The sequence below is a fragment of the Dufourea novaeangliae genome, unplaced genomic scaffold (genome assembly GCF_001272555.1).
Source record: "Dufourea novaeangliae isolate 0120121106 unplaced genomic scaffold, ASM127255v1 scaffold172, whole genome shotgun sequence".
In the NCBI taxonomy this organism is placed as follows: domain Eukaryota; kingdom Metazoa; phylum Arthropoda; class Insecta; order Hymenoptera; family Halictidae; genus Dufourea; species Dufourea novaeangliae.
Genome location: NW_015374058.1, coordinates 140,776 through 162,931, shown reverse-complemented (window position 1 = coordinate 162,931; position 22,156 = coordinate 140,776). Strand labels below are relative to the sequence as shown.

At 40.8% G+C, this 22,156-nt stretch overlaps 1 protein-coding gene across 1 annotated transcript in view; it reads left to right on the top strand.

Annotated features, from left to right (window-relative positions):
- LOC107190014 (serine/threonine-protein kinase NLK) overlaps nucleotides 1-21,350 on the top strand; it is a 160,009-nt gene extending 138,659 nt beyond the window's left edge. The window contains exons 5-10 of the mRNA XM_015578730.1: nucleotides 7,035-7,120; nucleotides 7,783-7,992; nucleotides 8,752-8,940; nucleotides 10,838-11,039; nucleotides 14,102-14,195; nucleotides 21,151-21,350. Of these exons, the coding sequence (XP_015434216.1) occupies nucleotides 7,035-7,120; nucleotides 7,783-7,992; nucleotides 8,752-8,940; nucleotides 10,838-11,039; nucleotides 14,102-14,195; nucleotides 21,151-21,205 (836 nt within the window). The 3' untranslated portion in view covers nucleotides 21,206-21,350. The remainder of the gene's footprint in view (nucleotides 1-7,034; nucleotides 7,121-7,782; nucleotides 7,993-8,751; nucleotides 8,941-10,837; nucleotides 11,040-14,101; nucleotides 14,196-21,150) is intronic.
- The last annotated feature ends 806 nt before the right edge of the window (nucleotides 21,351-22,156 follow it).

Below are 22,156 nucleotides of genomic sequence, written 5' to 3'. Positions count from 1 at the left end.
GGTTGGGTGGACCGTTCAGTAATTATTTTATTTTATTTTCCATCTAAGTTTCTTAAGATTACACGCACAACTAGCTCGGAAATTTTAATGGTAGGAATAGTTTACCCAAAAGAGGTTCTGAACAATACAAACTTTCGAAAAGGAGGAATTGGGGCTAAAAAAAATAAGGAACCTATGGACCAAAAGGGGTTGGGAGATTATCGTCTAGACCACCTCACGTTCGATTTCTCCTCGACATTCTCTCCAAGATACGATGACGCATTTCCCGTGAATTTTCGGAAATGGGGGAGGTTGGATGGGGATGGTTTCTCGAATCGAAAATGGAACTTGCGTCGAAGACGCAGGTGCGACAACACAGTGGGGGAAGAGACAGAGAGTAGCAGCAGAGTTCGCGGAACAGGCGAGACGAGTAGGTGGAACGATCGAAGGTGTACCGATGACCTTGGTGTTAATACCCGAGAGAGACGGCTGGGTCCTTCGTCCTTGACTTTCGTAACGATCCTATCCCGTGTGGCTCGATAGTGCGAGCCGGTTGGTAGCCTCCCTGTCTCCGCGACCTCTCTCGGTTGCTGCTCGGGCCCGTCGTCCCTGGAGTGTAAGAAATGAGGAATCGACCGGCACGGGAACCAATGAGGGTTCTTGGTGTTCTGGGATAATGACTTTTTTTTTTTCAAATCAGTCTACAGGTTGTGATTTTTTAGTACATTTGAAGCTTGACTTCTTCTATCTTGAATCCTAATAGATATTCAATTTCTTTGCATTTTTATTTATGTAAGAGCGTTGGAAAAATCAACGGGCCCCAAGCGGGAATCGAATTCACGACCCCCGGCGCCGAAAGCAGAGAACTCCTATTTTCCAATGATGTTATTTGCTCCTTTGTTCGGTATGGAGGTCCTGATCCTACATTTATAACTACAACAGACTCTCGCAGAGTCTTCCAGTAATTCAGACGAGTGAATCGTATAACAATATATGGAATATATACAGGGTGTCCTAAAATAGCTTCGACTCCTAGAAATGAGGGGTTCCTGGGATGATTTGAAATAACTTTTTCCTTAGCAGAAATGTTATCCGAGGCTTTGTTAGCGAGATATTAACGAAAAACTCCGACCAATCAGAGCGCCAGTCTGCCTTAACGCTGGCTACTAATCGTAGCGCGTAACCAATGGTAGACTGGCGCTCTGATTGGTCGGGGTTTTTCGTTAATATCTCGTTAACAATGGCTTGGATAAAATTTTTGCTAAGGAAAAGGTTCTTTCAAATCAACACCTCATTTCCAGGAGTCGAAGCTATTTTGGGACAGCCTGTATAAGTCCAATAGATACACAGGTGTTACGTTCCACGTGACCGAACCAAGGTCATGTGCATTTGACGTTGAGAAGAAAATTCCAACCTTAACCCATCGATCCCGCTTGATTTTTCATTCCGTGGATCACCAGCCGATCCGTTCGAATTGAACGCGAAATTCCCTTTCTAATCCCTGTAATTTCGCTCGGGCACAAGGTAATTCGATGTCTGTTTTCTGCTGGGTAATTCGATCGGTAAGCAACGACGGCGAATCGGAACGTAATCACGCTCGCGTTTCGATGTTTGTAAACTGAGAATCACGAGCCTGGAGGAGAGCGTCATCAGGATCTTCCTGGGTTGGTCTCCGCCGCGCGAGAAGAGCCGTCGTCGAGTCGATCGATGGCCGATCGACCTCGTTTCGAAGCCTCGTGGCGCCTAGCCTCGATTGATTTTTCCTGGTGTATGTATGAGTGTCTGTGCGTGTCCTCACCTGCTATCTGGCCGTGAGTATCGGAACATTTCTCCTTTTTCTCCCCTCTGCCCTTTTCACGGTGTTCCGCAACCCTATTCGCACGTTTAATTACGACGTCTATGACGTTTTCTTGATTATTAGCCGCAGTATTTGGGACTACTTTTTTTCGCACCACTTGTTCTTCGATCGTGCCTGATATCTTTGATAAAATATAATCAAAGGTCTCTATTTTTAATCGCGTATTCGACAAATTTTTGAGGATATCGTTTCAGGTCATATTACAAAAATGACGAAACTCTCCAAATTCATAGTATTAATGAGATGCACACGATATATACATAGATTATTTTCAATGTACCATTTTCTAGAACTCGAAGAATAATTCTTCTTCAGAATCACTCGTATTTAAATTCTTCCGGAGGGGAATCCCCCAGTGGTTCCACTGTAGAAGAACCACTGAACCTACAAACTTTCTGTCCACACCTCGTACTTCTTAAATTCCATGGATACATTATCAAATCCACGCATTAAAGTCCACTTAAATTATATGATATTTATGCAAGCCCAGAATATCCAGAACACATTGGACCGCGAAAGTGTTTTAACATCAACGTGTGTTCCTTAACACCACCAAACAAAAAAAAAAAATTTCTTTTTCCACTCGACGATACAAAAACGAGCATCGAACTGCCCCGTCTCCCGTTATCGGCGGACGGTGGGAACTTCCGAAGGAGGGCCAGGGAGAGAAAGACTTTAAGGGGACTTTCTCATTCAAAATTGAAAAAAAAGACACTTTTTTAATATTTCTTTATAAAAAAACTATTATATTTAGAAACATAATTCCTTTTGGACGCTATTATATATATTATTAAGAACATAAAGAAATTTTTTCTAGCACTTTTAGTTCACCACGACCGCTGTAGAGGGCGTCTTCCAAAAAGCCACGTTTTAATCGGTGCGACACTTTGCAGACGTCCTGTAAAAAATTAAGTAAAAATTCAAACGGGATTCTATTCGTGAGACTTAAAACTAGACAATAAACCTCTAAAATATTTTATTTTTTGTATTTTTTATCGTTTTATACATATTTTTCCGAAAAATTCGAAAAATCACTCTTTTTTGGGGGCAATTCACCCCTGTATAAAAAAGGGGGGGGGTAGTTTTATGAACTTTTAGAGGTTTCTTGTCTAGTTTTAAGTCTCACGAATAGAATCCCGGTTTGAATTTTTACTTAATTTTTTACAGGACGTCTGCAAAGTGTCTCACCGATTAAAACGTGCCTTTTGGAAGACGCCCTCTACAGCGGTCGTGGTGAACTAAAAGTGCTAGAAAAAATTTCTTTATGCTCTTAATAACATATATAATAGCGTCCAAAAGGAATTATGTTTCTAAATATAATAGTTTTTTTATAAAGAAATATTAAAAAAGTGTCTTTTTTTTTTTTTTCAATTTCGAATGAGAAAGTCCCCTTAATTACCGGCGGGTGAATTCGCAACCGGACGCACCCACGGGGCAGATTACCCCGGGTAATATTACCGAGTTTTATTGCGGGGAGAGAAAAGTCGAGGTCTGAATACAGCATGACTCACGGGCATGCACACTCATCTGGCACCGATGTTTCTGCTCTTATTGCAGCCAGGCTCCACCCCCTCCCTCTCTCTCTTTTCCCCTGTCATTCCTATTTCTCTTCCCGCGAATCATCCCTATTCCCCACCCGTCTAGAGTCCTCCCTTCTTCGTCACCCTCGTTTCTTCCCCGAGAACCGTTCGTTTCACCCTCCAACCCTGTTGCTTCCCTCTTCGTGTTGCCTCTCGACATCTGTTTTCTCTCTTGTCGCAACGCTGAAGCCTATGTGTTTTACAGCCGCTCCTCCTGCTCCTCTTTCATCTTCGTTCGTTCCCTTACCCTTTCTCTAACCCCTCGTTCCTTCACCCTTTACCTACCCACATCCCCTCCCTGTTCTTTCCTCCCTTATCGGTCAGACCGTCCCGTGTCTCCCAGTCTTTTGTATTCTTCTCCCCCTTCTATTTACCACCGCTGGTCGTCGCTCATGAACCGCCACGCGGCAAAAAAGACAGAAGAGGTGTATTAAAAAGCTCGCCCGTTTTTCGCGGGGACGGATCGTTGACGTGCCGTCGCGGTGTCACGCGTGAAACCGACGGTTCGAACGGACAATCTCCCTTCCGGTGATTGTCTGTTGCTCTTCTGGTGGATCTCTGGCTTTCTATGCTTTTATTATTGTGATTATTATTATCATTGTCGTCCTTTAGTTTTCTCTTCAGCGCTTTCCACTGAGTTTTCTCTATATTTTACGGATTAAAACCAAGTGAAATAGAGGTTCACCGTTTTTATGTTAGTGGATTCATGAATTTCTTGACCACCTTGCAGTAGTGTAACTGCTTTCTAGATGTTTGTGTGCATGGATGGATGTATGTTTATTTTCTGTAAGTTTTCTGTGAATGATCGTGGAATTATGTCTGTTGTAGATGTGATTAATGGTACTATTTTAATTTTGTTTTGTTTCCAGAACTCTTTTATTTCTATGGTTAGTGGTGTGTATTTTCCTATTTTTTTCTTCTTTATTATTATTATTGTCATTATTATTATTATTGTAAAGCAGAACAGGGTCACCGTCGCTCGCATGAGGTGTAATAGTTCGTTCGTTTTTATTTTTATTTTCTGTCGATGTTTCAATATAGTTTAATTGAATTATACAGGAACGAAAAACAGAATATATCCTGAATAACAATACAGTTCATCGGCTAAGCAGAGGATTGTATGCATTTAATAGGCATAATTGAACGAATCAAGTTGCACAGGGTGTAGGAAAATGAAGGATCACTGCTCCAGTGATTGAAGTGGGAGGGGGTGAATCTACACCCTTGGATCGATGGACGTTAGTAAAACAGATCTCACTGCAAAAATAATTTGTAACATTGAAGTTTAATGCTAAATTTTTCTATTTCAGTTAATTATACTAGTTTATAATTTATAGTTTTAAACAATTTTGCAGTAAATATTCTCCTGTTGGCAAATGTTCACCGATCGAAGGTTGTAGATTCACCCCCTGTAACCATGACCATTAAGGGTATAAACCCTTACGTCCCAAGTGATTTGCATACAGAAAAGATTTTATAAAAGTATTCCCGTTGTTTTCTATGGTTTTAATTTCGACATCCAGCTGTGTTCACCCTTACTTGCGGCGTGTATCTCCTTCGGAGAATCGTCACGCGAAGTGATACGGGTCCAAGTGGTGAGGGAGGATGGGTTTTCGGGGGCGCACGAACGCTGAATAGAGCCAGATTACCGGGGCCACCCCTCGCGTACGAAGTGCAATTCAGTTTCGCAAAAGGGGGTTGGTTCGAGCGTTGCTGTCGCTAAACGCTCGTGTATAATCCCCTCCTGAATGGACACGTACACAGACACACACGTGTTCCGTTTCACTGAGATATTTCGTTTCGGATTATCCGTCGTTCGACGATCCGTTAATTACAGTTTTTCTTCACACGTACTGTCCACGGTTTGGAATCGTCGTCTAAGAATGTTTAAATACGGACTTGTGTCGGATTCGCAAGATTAAAAACGGAGGTGACGCGAGAATTGTGGCGACAAAAATGGCCGCCGCCCACAGACTGATTGAATCTGACAGAGGAATATTGGAATTTATTACACACATTCCGTCGTATGCCGCAAGAAGTAGAAATTTCGACTATAGACTTCCTAGAACTTTATGAAGCTTTGAAGATCAAACGGAAAATTGCCAAGCTACGGAAGACAGAATTATTTTCAGATGCATGAAATACACTTTTTTCGATGTCTGAACAATATTTAAGCCTATTTTTGCTGAATTTATACAAATGTTGTAATAATGTATATATAAGTAGTATAGAAGTGGTAAATGTATGCAAAAACTATTGTGAATAGTACATTTTCTATCTATCACTATAACTATTCACGCGAAATTTGAATCTGAGAAAGTGCGGGAAAACCGCGAAATCGATAAACGTTTAAAATTGTGGCAGCCACCTGGTAACGAACAATTGAATTAAACCTGAAACTTTTCAATCTAGTTCTGGAAGTTGCCGTCAGGTGGCACCACTTTATCGATTTTGCAGTTTTCCCGCGTTTCTTTTTAAAGTTTCAGCATTGCTTCGAAATTTATTATTCCACTGTTATTTATTTTTCATTATTTTTTTTTTACAAGATTAAGTTAGGAATAGAATACAATTTAACAATTTCTCATCGAAACAATCGTAGGCAAATTTACAATTCACAATAGTATACGACCTCTGTATACGATTTCACAATACACTTATAACAACATTTGTATAACTTCCGTAAAAGTAGACTTAATAAGAATAAAAAAATAATTAAAAGCCATCAGCTAATCGTTGGTTTATATTCGAAGATTAACATCTGCTGGTTTCACATTGTACAATTTTGTTATTTACAAACGAAGAAAATATTGGGTTATAGATGACTCTGGTAGTATTCCTTACATAATTCTACCACAAATTCTTGCAAAAAATCAATTAATGTTTCGATTATCATCCAGATAGTAGAAAATTACTATTCCGTTCGAATTATTCTTCTTCACGCAAATTGAATAGAAAGCACGACATTTCCAACAAGAATATCTCGACCGTCTCTTCCTCTTCCTTTTTTTTTTTTCCAAATACAGGTTCCCCGCTCGTCCGAAGTTTCATTTAAAACAGGTTTCGGAGCGCGCGCGAGCGTACGGCCTTATTATTAACCATCGTCGAGGAACGTTCGCGATTCGATGCAATTTGTCGTCGATGACGGTCGACTCGCGGTTTAATGTCCCTTTAATAAAACGTTAATAGTCTCCACGGAATACACCGAAGTCCCTCGAAACCTTACAAGTGTCGCGTTCCACCAGAAGCGTGTTCGATTGATAAATTAAAATCGATCCAACAGCGATGGGGAAACTGCTGGGCTCGATCGTTCGAAAATTACCGTCAATCTGAACGATGTACATAATTTCTCGAATGGATAATCGTGGTAATCTCTCCCTTACCAAAAAAAAAAAAAACAGCCCGTTAACGATGGCAATATTTTATTGAAATCCACGTTTTCCACTGAAGAAATTTGATTCTGGGTGATATTCTGACGTTTAATCCCGTGGGTTATGATTTTTCTCCATCCCTGATGGTTTTTTGGATGTAGTTCGATCGTCTTGGAACGTGGAAATTTGAATATGGTCGTAGTGGTTTGTCGAATGATTCACGAGAGTGTTCTTGTTTCTGTTTTCCAGGGTTGAAGTACCTTCACTCGGCCAGGATCCTGCACAGGGACATCAAGCCGGGGAATTTACTGGTGAACAGCAATTGCGTACTTAAGGTGAGCTCTCTGGGACACTCTGAAGTTGGTTCTGTTGCGTACCGGTACAAAGTCGTGTTTTAACATTTTCTAAATTAATCTAAGTAATTCCATCGATGGGTTACGTCGAATAAGGCTGTTGTCATAGCACCGATATGTTTCTTACGTTTTTTATTTTCAATCATTTGGGAACGAAAGGGTGAAAAGAACGTGATAACTACATTCAGTCTTATTTATACTTCAGAAATATGTACCTTTTTTACGGATAGCATCTGATCGTTCTTTCTTTCGTGTAAATTTCGAAATATAGTGACTCATACGATCCTCGTTCGCAAACTTCTGAAATACCAATTAGATGTCAAAACATTTCATCCAATTTCTATCTATATATGTTCTTATACCTTTTTATCGTCCTTTCTGTAATCAATTTTTCTTAATTCACAAATAAAATTTGCATTTTGGTAGATAATTCGGTGAAATTGAGGTGACACAGCCTTTTCGTGTCCTGTATCTATTCAAGGGGTTGCACATCACCCTTATACTAGTCTAAAAATAAGTAAAGTTTCGGAGAATTTCGTTTTTTTTTTTGTTTAATTAATTATGATCTTGTACAATGAGTATCGATGTATATTGTTTCATTCCATATTCGTACACGACTTGAAAATATTCTCCGCGTGAACCAGATCTGCGACTTCGGTCTGGCCCGTGTGGAGGAGCCAGACCAGAACAAACACATGACCCAGGAAGTGGTGACGCAGTATTATCGTGCACCGGAAATCCTGATGGGAGCGCGACACTACACCGCAGCCGTGGACGTATGGAGTGTCGGTTGCATTTTCGGGGAGCTCCTTCGTCGGCGGATACTCTTCCAGGCGCAGAGTCCTGTGCAACAGGTTAGCCATTGTCCTGCTAAATCATTAACATCGCCCTTAATTCAATCCACCCCTTAAATGAGATTTCTATTCGATACTTATGAAACAATTAATTACGTTACGATCTTCATACCTTAAATACACATATGAATAATATATTGTTAAATAAAACTACCTAATAGTTCGGTACTTTTATTTATCATATAGAACCTTTCTTTAATAAACATTCTAAAGTAACTTCTTTCTATGTAACTTCTATTGTACAGATTCTAAAATACCCGTTCCATCAGAACACTGAGGAAATTCCTAAGGGTAACATTTCTTTCCTCGAAAATTCTACAGGAACAGATATTTTCTTAAACGAAACATATAGGTTCGAACAGAATTTTTTTAAAAACTGTTTATTCAATCCCTGGTGGAACCCTTTGCTCTCGATCCGCCAATCGAGCATCGGCCATTCACCCCCTTGCAGCTTTCCAGTTTCACGAGAACAAAAAGAATCGAAGTAATACAAAAAGTAGTAAAAATATCCGGATAAAGTCCGTGGAAAAGTCAGGAGCAGGTTATCAAGCACAGGTGGACAAGTGCAGAGGGGGTGGAATGGTTGAGTTTCACGATTTCAAAGCGAAGTCGTAAAACTCTGTTATTCGAACAGTCGTCGGACGAAGACTGTGCAACGATCCCGTCGAGGGCCGAAAAAGAGCAAAGAAAACAAAAAAGCCAAAAGTGTGACGACCGTTAAATAACGTCGAGGATAACGTGTTCTGTTCTCGGTTGCAGCTGGAGCTGATCACGGAATTGCTGGGCACACCAACCCTCGAGGACATGAGGTACGCGTGCGAGGGTGCGAGATCCCACATGCTGAGGCGCGCACCGAAGCCACCCTCGCTGACGGCCCTCTACACCCTCAGCAGCCAGGCGACGCACGAGGCCGTCCATTTGCTCTGCCAAATGCTAGTCTTCGATCCCGTAAGTTTCCACCAACCCCCCTCATCCCTCTCGAACAGAGGGAGAGGACGAACCTCTTCGACCCTCGCGGTGTACAATGAACGTCGGTTTCCGCTTTAACCCTTGTGTAGGCAACCGGTTACAGGGGTACCAATTTCTAAATTTCCTTTAACAATTTTGTATATTCCTGTCTAAAACAACACTTGGTATATTCTAGGAAGGGAAAACTAAGAGTTTCGGAAAAGTGTGAAAATCTATCAACTAAATATTTCTCGACATTTCCGTGTAGATGCCAATGCTACATTTTTTCTATTTTTCAAAAAGTTCGGTTAGTTTCTCGACAGACCGCCATAATACCGTTAATAAAGTCAGAATTGAATTCGTTGGACTAACCCTACGAAGATATCAAAATCGTGTTCCATATCTGAACTCGACGTTTCTGACACGATCCTTTATGGGACGCCACACAGATGATCGGTGTCTGCACGCGAGCATTTCGTCGACCAGCATAGTCGTCACTTCGTAAAAAAATCCCCCCCCCCCCTGGGAACAAGAGTGGCAGTAACATCGTATAAGGTCCCTCGTAGACAGCGGTATTCATAACGAAAGTTGCAATAAAATCTTTACTGCCCTCGGCCCTGTACCGTTGGATCCAAACGCAAAAAAAAATGAAGAAAAAAACAGACTCGCAGGAAACCGAAGAGGGAAGTCGACGGTTTCGTGTTTCGCGATTCAGCACGAATATTACGTTCCATTTATCAGAATCACGCCCCGAAATGAATGCAGAAACGACCGCGCGGAAGTCACCGTTATTAGGCAGTGGCCGTACACACGATATCGCCGTATCTTTGTGGGTTATTAAATGCTTATTAAATCCGAGAAACGACACCACGAGGTTTTACAACCTATTTTCCGAAATCTCCTACTTAAATCGGCCGTTTCAATATTTAAACGGTCCACGACAGACGACGGTCGTTTGTCGGGACGAATGCTAAACGGACCAACGTTTCAAGCTTCCTCGGGTGTGCATATAACCTTTCAAGATTTGAAATAAAATTCAAAATAAATTCACGGCTGTTAGGCGTAATAAATATCAGTGGTTTTATTCTTTTTTTTTTTTATTCGAATCGCCGCTTCTTTTATAGTACCGTAGAGTCGCTTGTTGACGCCATTTTGCGATCAAGTCGACGTGTATCATCGTCATTTTTTAAGTGGAGACGAGCTGCATTGTTCGAATCGGTTGAATTTTTTTGTTAGACACGATATATGCAGGGTGTTCCATTCGAAGCTTCACACATAAGTATCGCATGGTCAAGTCAACTAGTACCGAAGTCCATCTGCATAAAACATGTGACCGTCATAACCCAGATAGCACGTAACGCCTTGAAGACGGCCATTTTACAGCTATTTTAGGTCTGAGGCGCCTTTAAGCTGTCTTTAAGACGTCATTAGGCGTCATGTGCTATAGGGGAACATGTTCATGTCCCCAAAAAAACGCACGAATCCATAACGACTATTAATTTATTAATCGATAATTCATCGGGCCATGAAAGTGAAGAAATTAATCAATTTATAAATTTGTAAATTTTCAAAAGTTTATCATGTTTATCGATCCATGAAATTAGACATGCGTTCATCATCGGTAGTTCTAGAGTTAAAAAGGAAAGACATATCAGTTACAATTCTACGTGCAGCCAGAGTTTTCATGTTCAGTTTTATAAGACTAGGTGTATAATCGTATATATTTTTTATCCCCCACCCCTTTCTATCTTTCGTGGAAAATAGAACACGGTCAACCCCATCACTCGTAAACAAGTCACCGCCCATTTTGGGCCTGTTGATCGTTCGTTGACAAGGTTCGACACGGAACTGTTTTTTTTTTTTTGTTTGTTTCTATCCTTCCCGTCCGCTCCCGCAGGACAAGAGGATCACCGTGGTGGACGCATTGGCGCATCCTTACCTGGACGAAGGAAGGCTCAGATATCACTCGTGCATGTGTACGTGCTGTTACACGACCAGCGCCGGGATGAGACAGTACACGGTGGAGTTCGAGCCGGCCACGTCGCATCCGTTCGACGATCTCTGGGAGCGGAAACTGACCACCGTGCAGCAGGTGAAAGGTAAGAGGACCCTCGAACCGCATCGATCTCTCTTCTAACTAGGGTAAACGTCCCAATTACTGCCATTCAGAGTTGCGCAGAATTTTATTCGAATAATACACGGTGAAACGTAACAGTATCTAAGGGCGTCGGCCTGAGCTTTAAACAGTTTATTTATTTATTTATTTATTTATTTATTTATTTATTTATTGATACACGGGTATATAACCCTTTAGTATACAATCCAGTTATAATCAGTCAATTGTAGGTAACAATGTGTTGTATAATCTATGCCTAAAAGAGAACAGAATTTATTAACATTCATAATTATGCGTTTTATGCAATTATATTGTCCATTGTCTCAGTTAATGAGATTAAATAATTGTTCGACAAATATCGACTCATTCATAAAGAAGTATTATTTTATTACAAAAATTGAAATTTCCAAGTTTAAGCAATTATAAATAACGAAATATTTTTATTATCTTTCATTCGTTATTCGGAACGCTATCTAACGAGTTTGCCCATCTCTGCTGCCAGTGTTCCGAATACTGTCACATTATCTATCTTACTTAATAAAAATATAACATAAAAAATTGTGTATACAAAATGTTGTTATTAATTAGGGACTCCGATTTACATAAAAACAAAGAAATACATATACTTGTGTGTACCTGATTTAAAAAAATTGATGTTGCAAAATGAAAGTGCAACTTGACCGTAAGAAACGCGACTACGTAAATAGGAAGTGATGGGAAAATCATACTAAAGAAGGAGTTGTTATTTTACTATTTAACCTATATCTATTGTACAAGAGGAATTGTTAAAGTATATAAGAATTACTTTAATGTTTGAGGTGACAGTTATAAGAACACTGGGATTGCTCGCAGATTTTAATTAATGATCAATTAATTCTTCATATTTAATGCATAAAACTATTTTTTTTAACAAAAAAAAAAAAGTCACATTACAATCTTAAGGTGGCAGTAATTGGGACATTTACCCTATTCTTCGCAAAATTCCACCGGATACCATCACCATCACACGCGTTTCGCGTGCGGGTAATTGCTTTGACTTTTCTTTCACGCTGTATCGTTCGGACCCCTCGACACCTGGATACACTTCCTTCCTCTCGGGACCATTGTTTAACCTGACCTCTTTGGAGGATCTTGGGAATAGAGATCCTCGAAGTCGAGGGACAGCGATATTGTGTCCTCGTGAAAACCATTGAGTTGTAAAGATGGTACCCCCGTTTCGGTAGTCGAAACTGTATTTTCAGACGATCGAACATCTTCAGGACCGTGCATTGTCAATTCCGAATGGGTTACCTGTGGTTTCATTTTTACCAATACTGTGATTATTATTGAGTAGGTGGCAGCAGAGCCTGAATACAGTAAATCCTTGATAAGTGTTCTAAGACCCCTCGGCAAGGACAGAGAGAAGTCCACAGATGTAGCACTGTTCATTTCGAAATAAAAACAGTTGAGAACTACTGATAACTGGCTGTCGAAAAGTGTAAAATACGATGAAAAAAAGTAATGTCAGACTTTCCGAAAAATTTAGTTGAAAAATATGAATTCATGAAAAAGTTACAGCAATTTTTTTAACGTAACATAATTACCAGAAATCACGTGAAATTAACAGAAAACCCGTCACGAATATTTTGCCGGTACCTAATATATTCCCGTTTGACAGAAGAAGTTATTTTCATGCATAGTCGGTGATTGTAATATTACAGAAATTAATGATACAAAGATTATCACGTTTCTGGATGGAATCTCTTTGCTTGTTACAATTATTAGCGAAACAAGGGCCGTTTTCCAGCTGACAGATTAGTCGCAGGAAGGAACGAAAAAAAAAAACAAAGAAAATATGTCCAAGGGACTTTATGTGCGTTATTAATAGTTGAACGTCTCTGGGCACCGTGGCCTAACCGCTGTCGGAGAACAGTGATGCGATAGACTACTTCGCGTGTGCTTAGAACAGCTCCGATAAATCATAGTTTATCACCAGCCTGGCTTGGGGACCGTAAAGTTATCGTATATACGAGCTTTCCTCCTCGTAATCGCCTCGAAACTGGGTCTAATATCGCGGTTAAAAAATTGCACCGAGCCACGTGTGTGTGTGTTCGTTGCTTCAGGGTTGCTAAGGGGTGGAACTTGAATCGTCCACCACGCTCTTCGCGTAAAAAATCTCTGGCATGGAGTTCTCGAGGAAATATTAAGGTGTGTTACAGAAAATTTCGCGTATACGTTAAATTAAACCGTGTTAAATTAACCGTTTATTATATAAATAAATTTTTATCGTTAAAATACAGCCTTCGTTGAGAATCTATTTCTTCTTTTATGTACTATGTGATATTTAGTCTTCGGACGATCAATTAATAAACTACGGAAGTATATATAAAATTATAGAAGAAAAAAATATGAGAACAAAAATTAATAAATCTGATACTTTGTATACGATTTCTTACGGTCAATTACGCGCGATTAGGTAAATCTCTCGGTTGAGGTGGCTCCCGTAATTTAATAATTATTAACGGAACATTTTGAAAAGCTTCAACTTTCGAAGGGACGGATGAGGGTAGAAAAAAATCCATTTTTATACAATGAAGAAAACAAGTTTTTCTGTTTCAGTATTTTGAAGTAATTTAACAGACTAATCATTCAAATTAAATTGGTCAAATTGACAAAAACTATAATGTGCCATATGGAACCACAGCTAGATACGACACCAAACGCAAAAGCTACCCTAACCCCTTGCCCTATGATATTCTTGATGTCCACAGTCTCCAGAATTACTTTACCATCAATAATTCCCCACAAACTAAAGAAATTCGTTTACTTATCGCAATTGTACATTTACTCTAAAAGTTAAATATTAATATCAGCAATTTAGTATTTCACTTTGACTTAAAGAAAACGAATAATATGTCCACCACGAGTTTGACCCGATGTTATAAAGCAAAGGATTAAGTTCCCCAAAACTAGAGTGACGACACACACATCCCGCGTGCAAAAAATAAGAAGTGGCCCGTTCCCTTCGACTCCACCAACTGATACCCATTTGGTTGTCTGTTTCAGAGGAAATGCACAAATTTATAGCGGAACAGCTGAACACGTCGCGCGTCCCGCTCTGCATAAATCCGCAGTCCGCGGCGTTCAAGAGCTTCGCAAGGTAAGCCGTAGGTGGCGGATCGTCCAGGTTTTAAAATGAAAACGATCGATGATGATTACCGTAGCAAAATAAACGTCAGCCTAGGATATAGGGGGAGAGAGGGAGAGGAATAGAGAGCGAGAGAAAGAAAGATCGAGAGATAGAGAGTGAGTGAGAAATAGGCGGTTCGAAACCGTTATTGAGGGACAGAATTTTTTAAAAATCGGGTCCGCGGGAATCGAAGCCTCCCTTCACGGATCCTCCATTCTCTTTCGTCCCCTCCTATTCCCCCGTTTACCCTCCACCTCCAACTACCCCCGGAACACGACACCCCTGACCGATCCCGCGAGAGTATAAATCCGAAGGGATCCACAGAGGGGAGGAACCGACGAAAAAAAAAAAGGACATCGTTCCGGTTGCGTTCCACCCCAGAGAAAGAGGAAGCTAAAAAAAGATATAGCAGCGCACACTATGTTTCTCTCTCTCTCTCTCTATTTTCTTCTTTTCGGTTTCGATTTTTGTATTCGTCGAAGTCAGAGATCACAGGACAGAAGCAGAGTAAGAACGAATCGGATTAAAAAGACGGTAGAAAAACGTAAATAGGGTGAGAGAGAGAGAGAGAGAGAGAGAGAGAGAGAGAGAGAGAGAGAGTGGAACGGCTGAGCGTGTCGTGGGACGGAAATTAAAAACCATGGAGAACGAGTGGGAGGTGGAGGAGTATGGGATTGGTGGATGAGAGAGAAGGATGGAGGGTCGAGAGGGGTGGAATTGATCGAAACCAGTAAGAAGAAGCGATCTTTTGTCCCGACGACGACCCTTCTTCTCTTCTCGGTAACATCCTCTACGTAGGTTTGGCTCGAGTACCGAACCACCACCGCCCCTCGACCATCCGTCTTCTCCTCGGATACTTCCGGATCACGTTCCGTGGGAAACGGATTAAGAATTGAACCGCGTCTCCGTGCCGCGTGCCTTATATGCGAGTATGTTCCGTGATCTGTGTCTGTAGATCGATGGAACGATCGAGCATCATCAACGATCGAGCGACTTCACCACCACCATTCCTTCCCCCTCCCCCATCCACCCTCCCCCCCCCATCTGCTGATCATTATTCCGGGGGAGCGATGGCAGATTTTTATTGGATGAATCTGGGATAGACGGTGGAGGAACGAAATTGTCCGATTACCACACGATTGTGTGTCCATTGTGAGAATGGAAAAACCCTTTTTTTAATTTTTTTTTTTTTTTTTTTTTTTTTTTTTTTGACAATCGAGATATATGTATTCTAGTTCAGTATGGTATCGTGGCCTCGGACAGACAAAGACACACACATACACACACATACTGACATATTTCTCGGTCACCGAGTTCCTCCACTTTCCGCTTTGATTTGTCGAAAAGAAACGAAACGAAAAGAAACGAGCATGAGAGAGCAAGAACGAGAGAAAACAAAAACCTACCATCTGTCTCCGCTAGAGAAGGTGCCCCCGAGAGGACGATGATCCGGCCGATCGTCTCGAGTCACGTGAAAATACCCAGAAAGAGAGGAAACGAAGGAAGGGATAAATGTGTCGATCTACACGGTGAAACGAATTTAACGAGATCAGCTCGAAATGCGAGAATCCGAAAGAAAGAGAACTGATCTCGATTCCCCGAGAGCCCCCCGGTGTGAACAATGCTGAGAGGCGAACGAAAAAAAGAAAAAAAGAAAAGAAAAATAAATAAAAGGACTCGATTAGTAGTCTTTATATATTTTATATATATATATATATATATATATATATATATATATATATATATATATATATATATATATATATATATATATATAATCATTGAAGTTATATGTAACATGTTCTCGTGTTGCTTATTGCCGTCAAGTTAGAGCAAGCCGATCGTCACCGACCCAGCGCCCTGCGCCGCGTATACGTACACTTTACCACTACCAGTACCGAATCAGCTATCTACCACTACTGTCAGCTACTATCGACTACTACCGCTATCGTCTACCACTACTACTACTACCACTACTGCTACTACTACTACTTCTACTACCAATCGTGTTACGGTCTCTTCCTGAACGAAACCGAACGAAACAGAAAGAGAGAAAGAGAGAGAGAGAGAGAGAGTGAGAGAGTCCAGCTCTAGTCGGCGTGACCTCGCTCGCAGAGGTACTTGTCAACAAACCATTTTAACCAACAATTTTCTTTTTGTGTTGTTTTATATTGTTGTTTTAGTTGGACACCAACCTTTCTGGTTTTCCTTTTGAACATTGCCTTGCTCTCATTTTTTTATTTTAGTAATTGTATATACAGGGTGTTCCATTTAAATGGTCCCACTCGAATATCTCTGAAACTAAGAAATGTTTAAGACAAAAGATAAATGCTATCAGGGGACACACTTTCTGTTGTGAGCAACAATTTTCTGTGTGGACGCGTAAAGGTCATATGAAGGTCAGCTTTGTTTTTGTGTAATGGAATTGTATATTTATTACTGTACTACTCGATGGTACTCGTTATTCCGTACATACAGTACTAAATCACTTATGGTGGATTAAAAAATACACGATTCCATTTAAAAAACGAAGTTGACCTTCATATGACCTCTAGGTGTACACATAGTACAAAGTTACATTAGAACAGCATTTAAACGGCCCGTCGCTGGCGCACCCTGACTTATTCGAGTGAAAGTGGTAGTTTTATAATAACCCCGAAAGAGAACACACCTGAGAGAGAGAGAGAGAACGCTTTGGTCGACACGAGTGTAAACCTGGAAGGCTCTGATCAACCATGCAGTCTTCAGTTGATGAGAGAACGCGCGGATTCGGTTGAAAACCACGAGAACGAGATACAATAAACGCAATCAATTGAAAATAATCGATGCGAAAATGGGCCGAAAAAACACGCGGAGAGAGGCAAAGCTAGGGGGAAACGTGACGTAAGAGTAAGGGCCTACTACCACTTGGTAATTTTGTTTTAACCTACCGTAATAAGTGTTAAACTTACTGTTTATAAATAACAATTAAAAACGTTGACAAGTGTCACTTTAACATAAATTTCAATAAATAACACTTAAAAACACTTGACAAGTGTCACTTTAACATTTTCAAGTGGATAGGAGGCCTTTCCCCTGCGTTACTATTTTCCCCTAACGGAAGCCGAGTTTCATTATAAGGGTATACCTGGGTTAGAAACATATCCCCGAACTCATCTCGAATGTCAACTTCGAAATTTCACGTTTAACAGACGGATACGAAAGATCACTAAACCATAATACCCCCGTTGTCGTCGTCCGGAATTGTGCAATTTTCTATTTCTCTTTCTCTTGAAATAAATAATTTTCGATTTAGACGTGATCTGACGGGGATCCGGTTGGTACAATGATCGATAATCTTGCGTGGAAGGTTCTCAATCGTTTCACGATTTCCGGAAAAATCGTTCGTTTCCATTTAATATATCTCGTTTTCTTTTCCCCTTTCGGTTCGATGAATTTTTCTTATTCCATTTTTTTCTTTCGAGTATCGACGAGATCGCAACCTGGTTGGAAAACGCAGGATACAGCGATCTTTTATTCTTCTTTTGTTTTCCGTAGCGACCAGCCAGGATCGGTTCGATTATCCTTTTCAATCGGATTCACCGCCCCACTCCCTCCCACTGAAACACTAAGAGTGTTTTTCATTCTTTTTTTGTTTTCTATACGCCATCTGTCTCCTGTTTTTTTTTCCTCTTCAATTCTTTTTTCCTTCGCAAAGGTTGTACGGTACAATGGTAGACGATATTACGTGGGCTTTGATAAGAATGTTTGTCGAACGAGGGATCCAAAAAAAAAAAAAGAAGAAAAATATCCGTGAAATCATTACTGTCATTTCGCCAAGTACGGGGCGAATGCTCGCGATCGTAGGATTTGCTTTGCCAAGCGCGCGCGCGCGCGCATGCGAGGTGAACTTCGGTGACCCGGAAATTCAGCATTTCCCCACGGAAAGTTTGCTCGTTTTCGAAAGGGACTCGTTGAGATTTGCTGTAAGTGGGCGCGGAGTTCCCAGCGTTGGCCAGCTTCACGATTTTTAACGGTGGTGAACCACCCCTTCGCGATAAATATATATTACGTCGCACGGGAAAATTCGTGGCATTTTATGCCCAGTGTTTTTGGTATTATTAGACTCTGGATTTTATGCATTTGTAGCCTATACTGCCCTCGTTAGATTAATTGTCGTAACTAACATATTCAGACATCCGAGAAAAATGTGGTTTTATGATTTTATTCGTGTCGTCCTTATAGGGGCTGCAAACCTTTCCGCCGCGACCGCCGCACTTATCGAGACATCACTGTACCTCATTATTATTAAAGTCATAATAACACCAGAAACATAAAATATGTAATTTCTCCATCTGTTCATAATAATTTGATCACCCACTGTAATTTTCCACGCTTGATTTTTCCTACGAACTTGGCAAGGCAAAGGGGATGAGGCCCATAATATGGGCCGTGAGAATCTGACCACGCGCAGGAAATACAAACATCGAGAGAAAATTTGCGAGGATAAAAATGAAACGGAGACAGACAGGCGAGGGACAGCAGAGAATACTAGAGAGAGAGACGAACGTCATTGGTTAAAGACCTCTCGAATAGTGTGTATAACGATCGAGGACCGAAGAGAAAACTGTGTGTGTGTCCACTGAATTGATAATCGAGAGCCGAGCGGCCTTTTGTCACCCATGCTCTGACAGCTGCATGGGAAATCAGACGAGGCGTTTGTTTGTTTGTCTGTTTGTTTTTCTTCAATTTTGTTGTTTTGTTGTTTCGTGTTAAGCTACCAGACCTGTCGCGTCGACCCTGTTCCGTAGACATTTGAAGAGTCGAGGCTCCCGCGAGATCTTGTACACGGATGAAATTGTTTGTTCGTCCTGTGGGAAGAAGGAAACTGACTTGGTCCTGTGGGATAGTGAACATGGAAACGATTATCTGGTAATCGAATTGAAAAGAATATGATCGAAGCCTGTCGATGGTGACGAGATTCAGGCTGTATAGGACCAAGACTGTTCGTTCGTCACACGATATCCACGAAGAGAGAGCAAGTGATTGGGAAATGATCGCGCGACTCTTCGAATCGATCGTCAGGAGACACGCAGAGCGTTTCCTCCCTCGAGAATCGAGATATCGTATCGTCTGTGGAATGGAAACACTGTGGTCTGTCCAACGAGTCGAGTTAGTAGATAATAATTGGCTGGAAATTGTTCCTATCCCACCTAAATGGTCGTTACTGGGCTGCGGATGTTTATGTAAAATCACAATTTTAGGCACTAATTTATATATAAGTATGAGATAGAAATATATTTTCTGCGCCAGACATCTTATATTGATAATAAAGTACAGACTCCTCTCGATTATTGTCACGAACTCGGTTCCACGCCGGGACAATAATCTCATAGGGAGAAATGCTTCAGACCCTCGGAAATTTGTTTTTTGCTCGAGCCTCGGCAACAAAGTATACACTTGACAGATTCTACGGTCTCCCCCACTCTCCCAGTGGTGGGGATAACGCCTGGACAATAATCGTGTAGAACAAGCCAGACGATAATCGAGATGAATCTGTATAAATGTTATTGAGTTTCATCGAAGTCTTTATTCTATTACATTTTGTGTATTAAAATTTGTTATAAATGTATAAATATCCGCAGTCCAGTTATCCCTTTTTTCGTAGTTACACTGACCCGAGTCGTTGGATGAGGTATAGTAGCAATAGTTGAATAGCGACTCGCGGTTTGTTCGTTCGAATTTTTACCAGTTACCAAAACATCACTCCACCTCTCTCTCTCTCTCTCGGTCTCGAAGAACAGAACGGGGTGGAGTGTGGATCAGTGGGGCGTGGCCATGCACAGTGGTGGGTGAAGAAGCTCTTCCCACTGACCTTGAGCAGTCCTTTAACACTAGAACTACCAGCGTTCAATGCACACTAAATTATATTGTATAATATATTAATATCTATAATATATAATACAGTATTGCACAATATAGTGTAATGTAAAATATATAATAAAGGTTGACCTGATTACCGTCTTTATAATATCAGTAATTGTGAAACAAGAAATCTGAACTCCGTCGTTTTGACGGATTTGGTAGTTTTAGTGTTAAATCCCCGTATTGGACTCCGGTGAACGAAAGTGCTCGCGATCGACACATCACGCGACAGTCGATCTTTGCCAATAATTCCGCCAACCCCGTGTAGTAGTTCTTCGGTATATACAGAGTGTCCCCGATTTAAGTGTCAAAATTTCTGCTCGTTTTTCCTCTATTTTGGAGAAAATCGCAGGAAAAGAAACAAGATATGTTTTTGTTTTTTCACTTACTTATATTCATGTTTAAATTATTTAAATTGTTATTAAATTAAATTGAATTAATGCTCTTTCAATGCAAGCATTAGACAGTGCTCTGATGATATTTGGTGCACTGCAGCTACAATTTTCAGTACTAGCCTCAATTTTTGCGATTTTCTCCGATTTTCATCTCGACTGTATTCCACATCCTCGAGACGCACCGCCGCCACTCGTTGACGATGGCCACACTATGCCCTCGCTTCCTACGCCCCCTGATTGTTGTTAGCCTACAAAACTCGAAGTGTCGAGATAAACGCTTTGGGAGACGGTTTCACCCGCGGAGAGAGAGAGAGAGAGAGAGAGAGAGAGAGAGAGAGAGAGAGCACGCGTGAGGGAGGCTCGAAGTATTGTAGCTTGCAAACACACTCACACCTTTGTTCTATTCCCGCGAGTCGCGTTAAAGAAAACCCATTCCCGAGTTTGACGACGAAAAATAAAAAAAAAATCGAAAGAGAAAAGATCTGAACCAAAAAAAAAAAAAAAATAAGAAACCAATCAGAACCATTAATATAAACACGACAGATACTTTTTTCTCTGAAAATAAATAAATAAATAAATAAAAACAATTAAAACAGCCTCTAATGATCTCTTCGTACGACTTGCAGCTCCACGGTGGCTCATCCCTCGGAATTGCCACCCTCTCCTCACCAATGGGAATAAAAGTGCTCGTCCGAAATCCGCGAACACGGCCGACACCCGCATATGTATATTCGCTTCATGTGAAGAGCGAGAACTTAAAGGATTTTCTGCATGCCTGAAGAGAGAGAGAGTGAGAGAGAGAGAGAGAGAGAGAGAGAGAGAGAGAGAGAGAAAGAAAGAGAGAGAGAGGGGGGTGGATGTAAAGAAAAAGAAGACAGAGGGATTGAGGGATAAAGAGAGAGAGATATAATTAAATGTATACATATGGGGGGAGGGGGGGGAAGAAAAAAAAGAAGAGAGAAAAAGAGGAGGACAGAAAACGGCCGGACGAGGAAGAGACAAGACACGAGATGGAACTGGAAAAATGAGAGAGAGGGGTGTCGAAAAAGAACGATGAAGAATCCACAGGAGAGAAGAGAGCAAAGAGAGACAATAGACTGCCGAGCACTGTAGCCTCAAATTTTTCGACTAGCTGATATATATATATATATATACATACATACATAGACGTATATGTATATAGATGATCCATACATGTTATATATATATATATATATATATATATATATTTATATATATATATATAAATATGTATTATAGATACCGCTGTATACAAACGTGAGAGGAAGGAAGCCAATTAAGAAAGAGAGAGGGACGACAAAGTAGCCAATTACGAAGATTCGAGAAAGTAGCCGATTAGGAAGAATGGAAGCAGGCGATCAGTTACGAGGGTTAATTGCCTAGGAGAACGTGTATAGTCTGTAAGAAAGCGTCGAAAAGACGGGCCAGTCTTTTTTTCTTGTTTGTTTGTTTCATCGTCATCATTCTTCTATCTAGATTTTACACGCACTTGTAATTGTATTCATTTGTACTTGTACGGTCGCGTGGACACTTACGGAGATCTATCGATCGATCGATCGATCGTATACGCGATAGAAAGGCAGCCTGAATCGTTCGTACGTCTACTTTCGG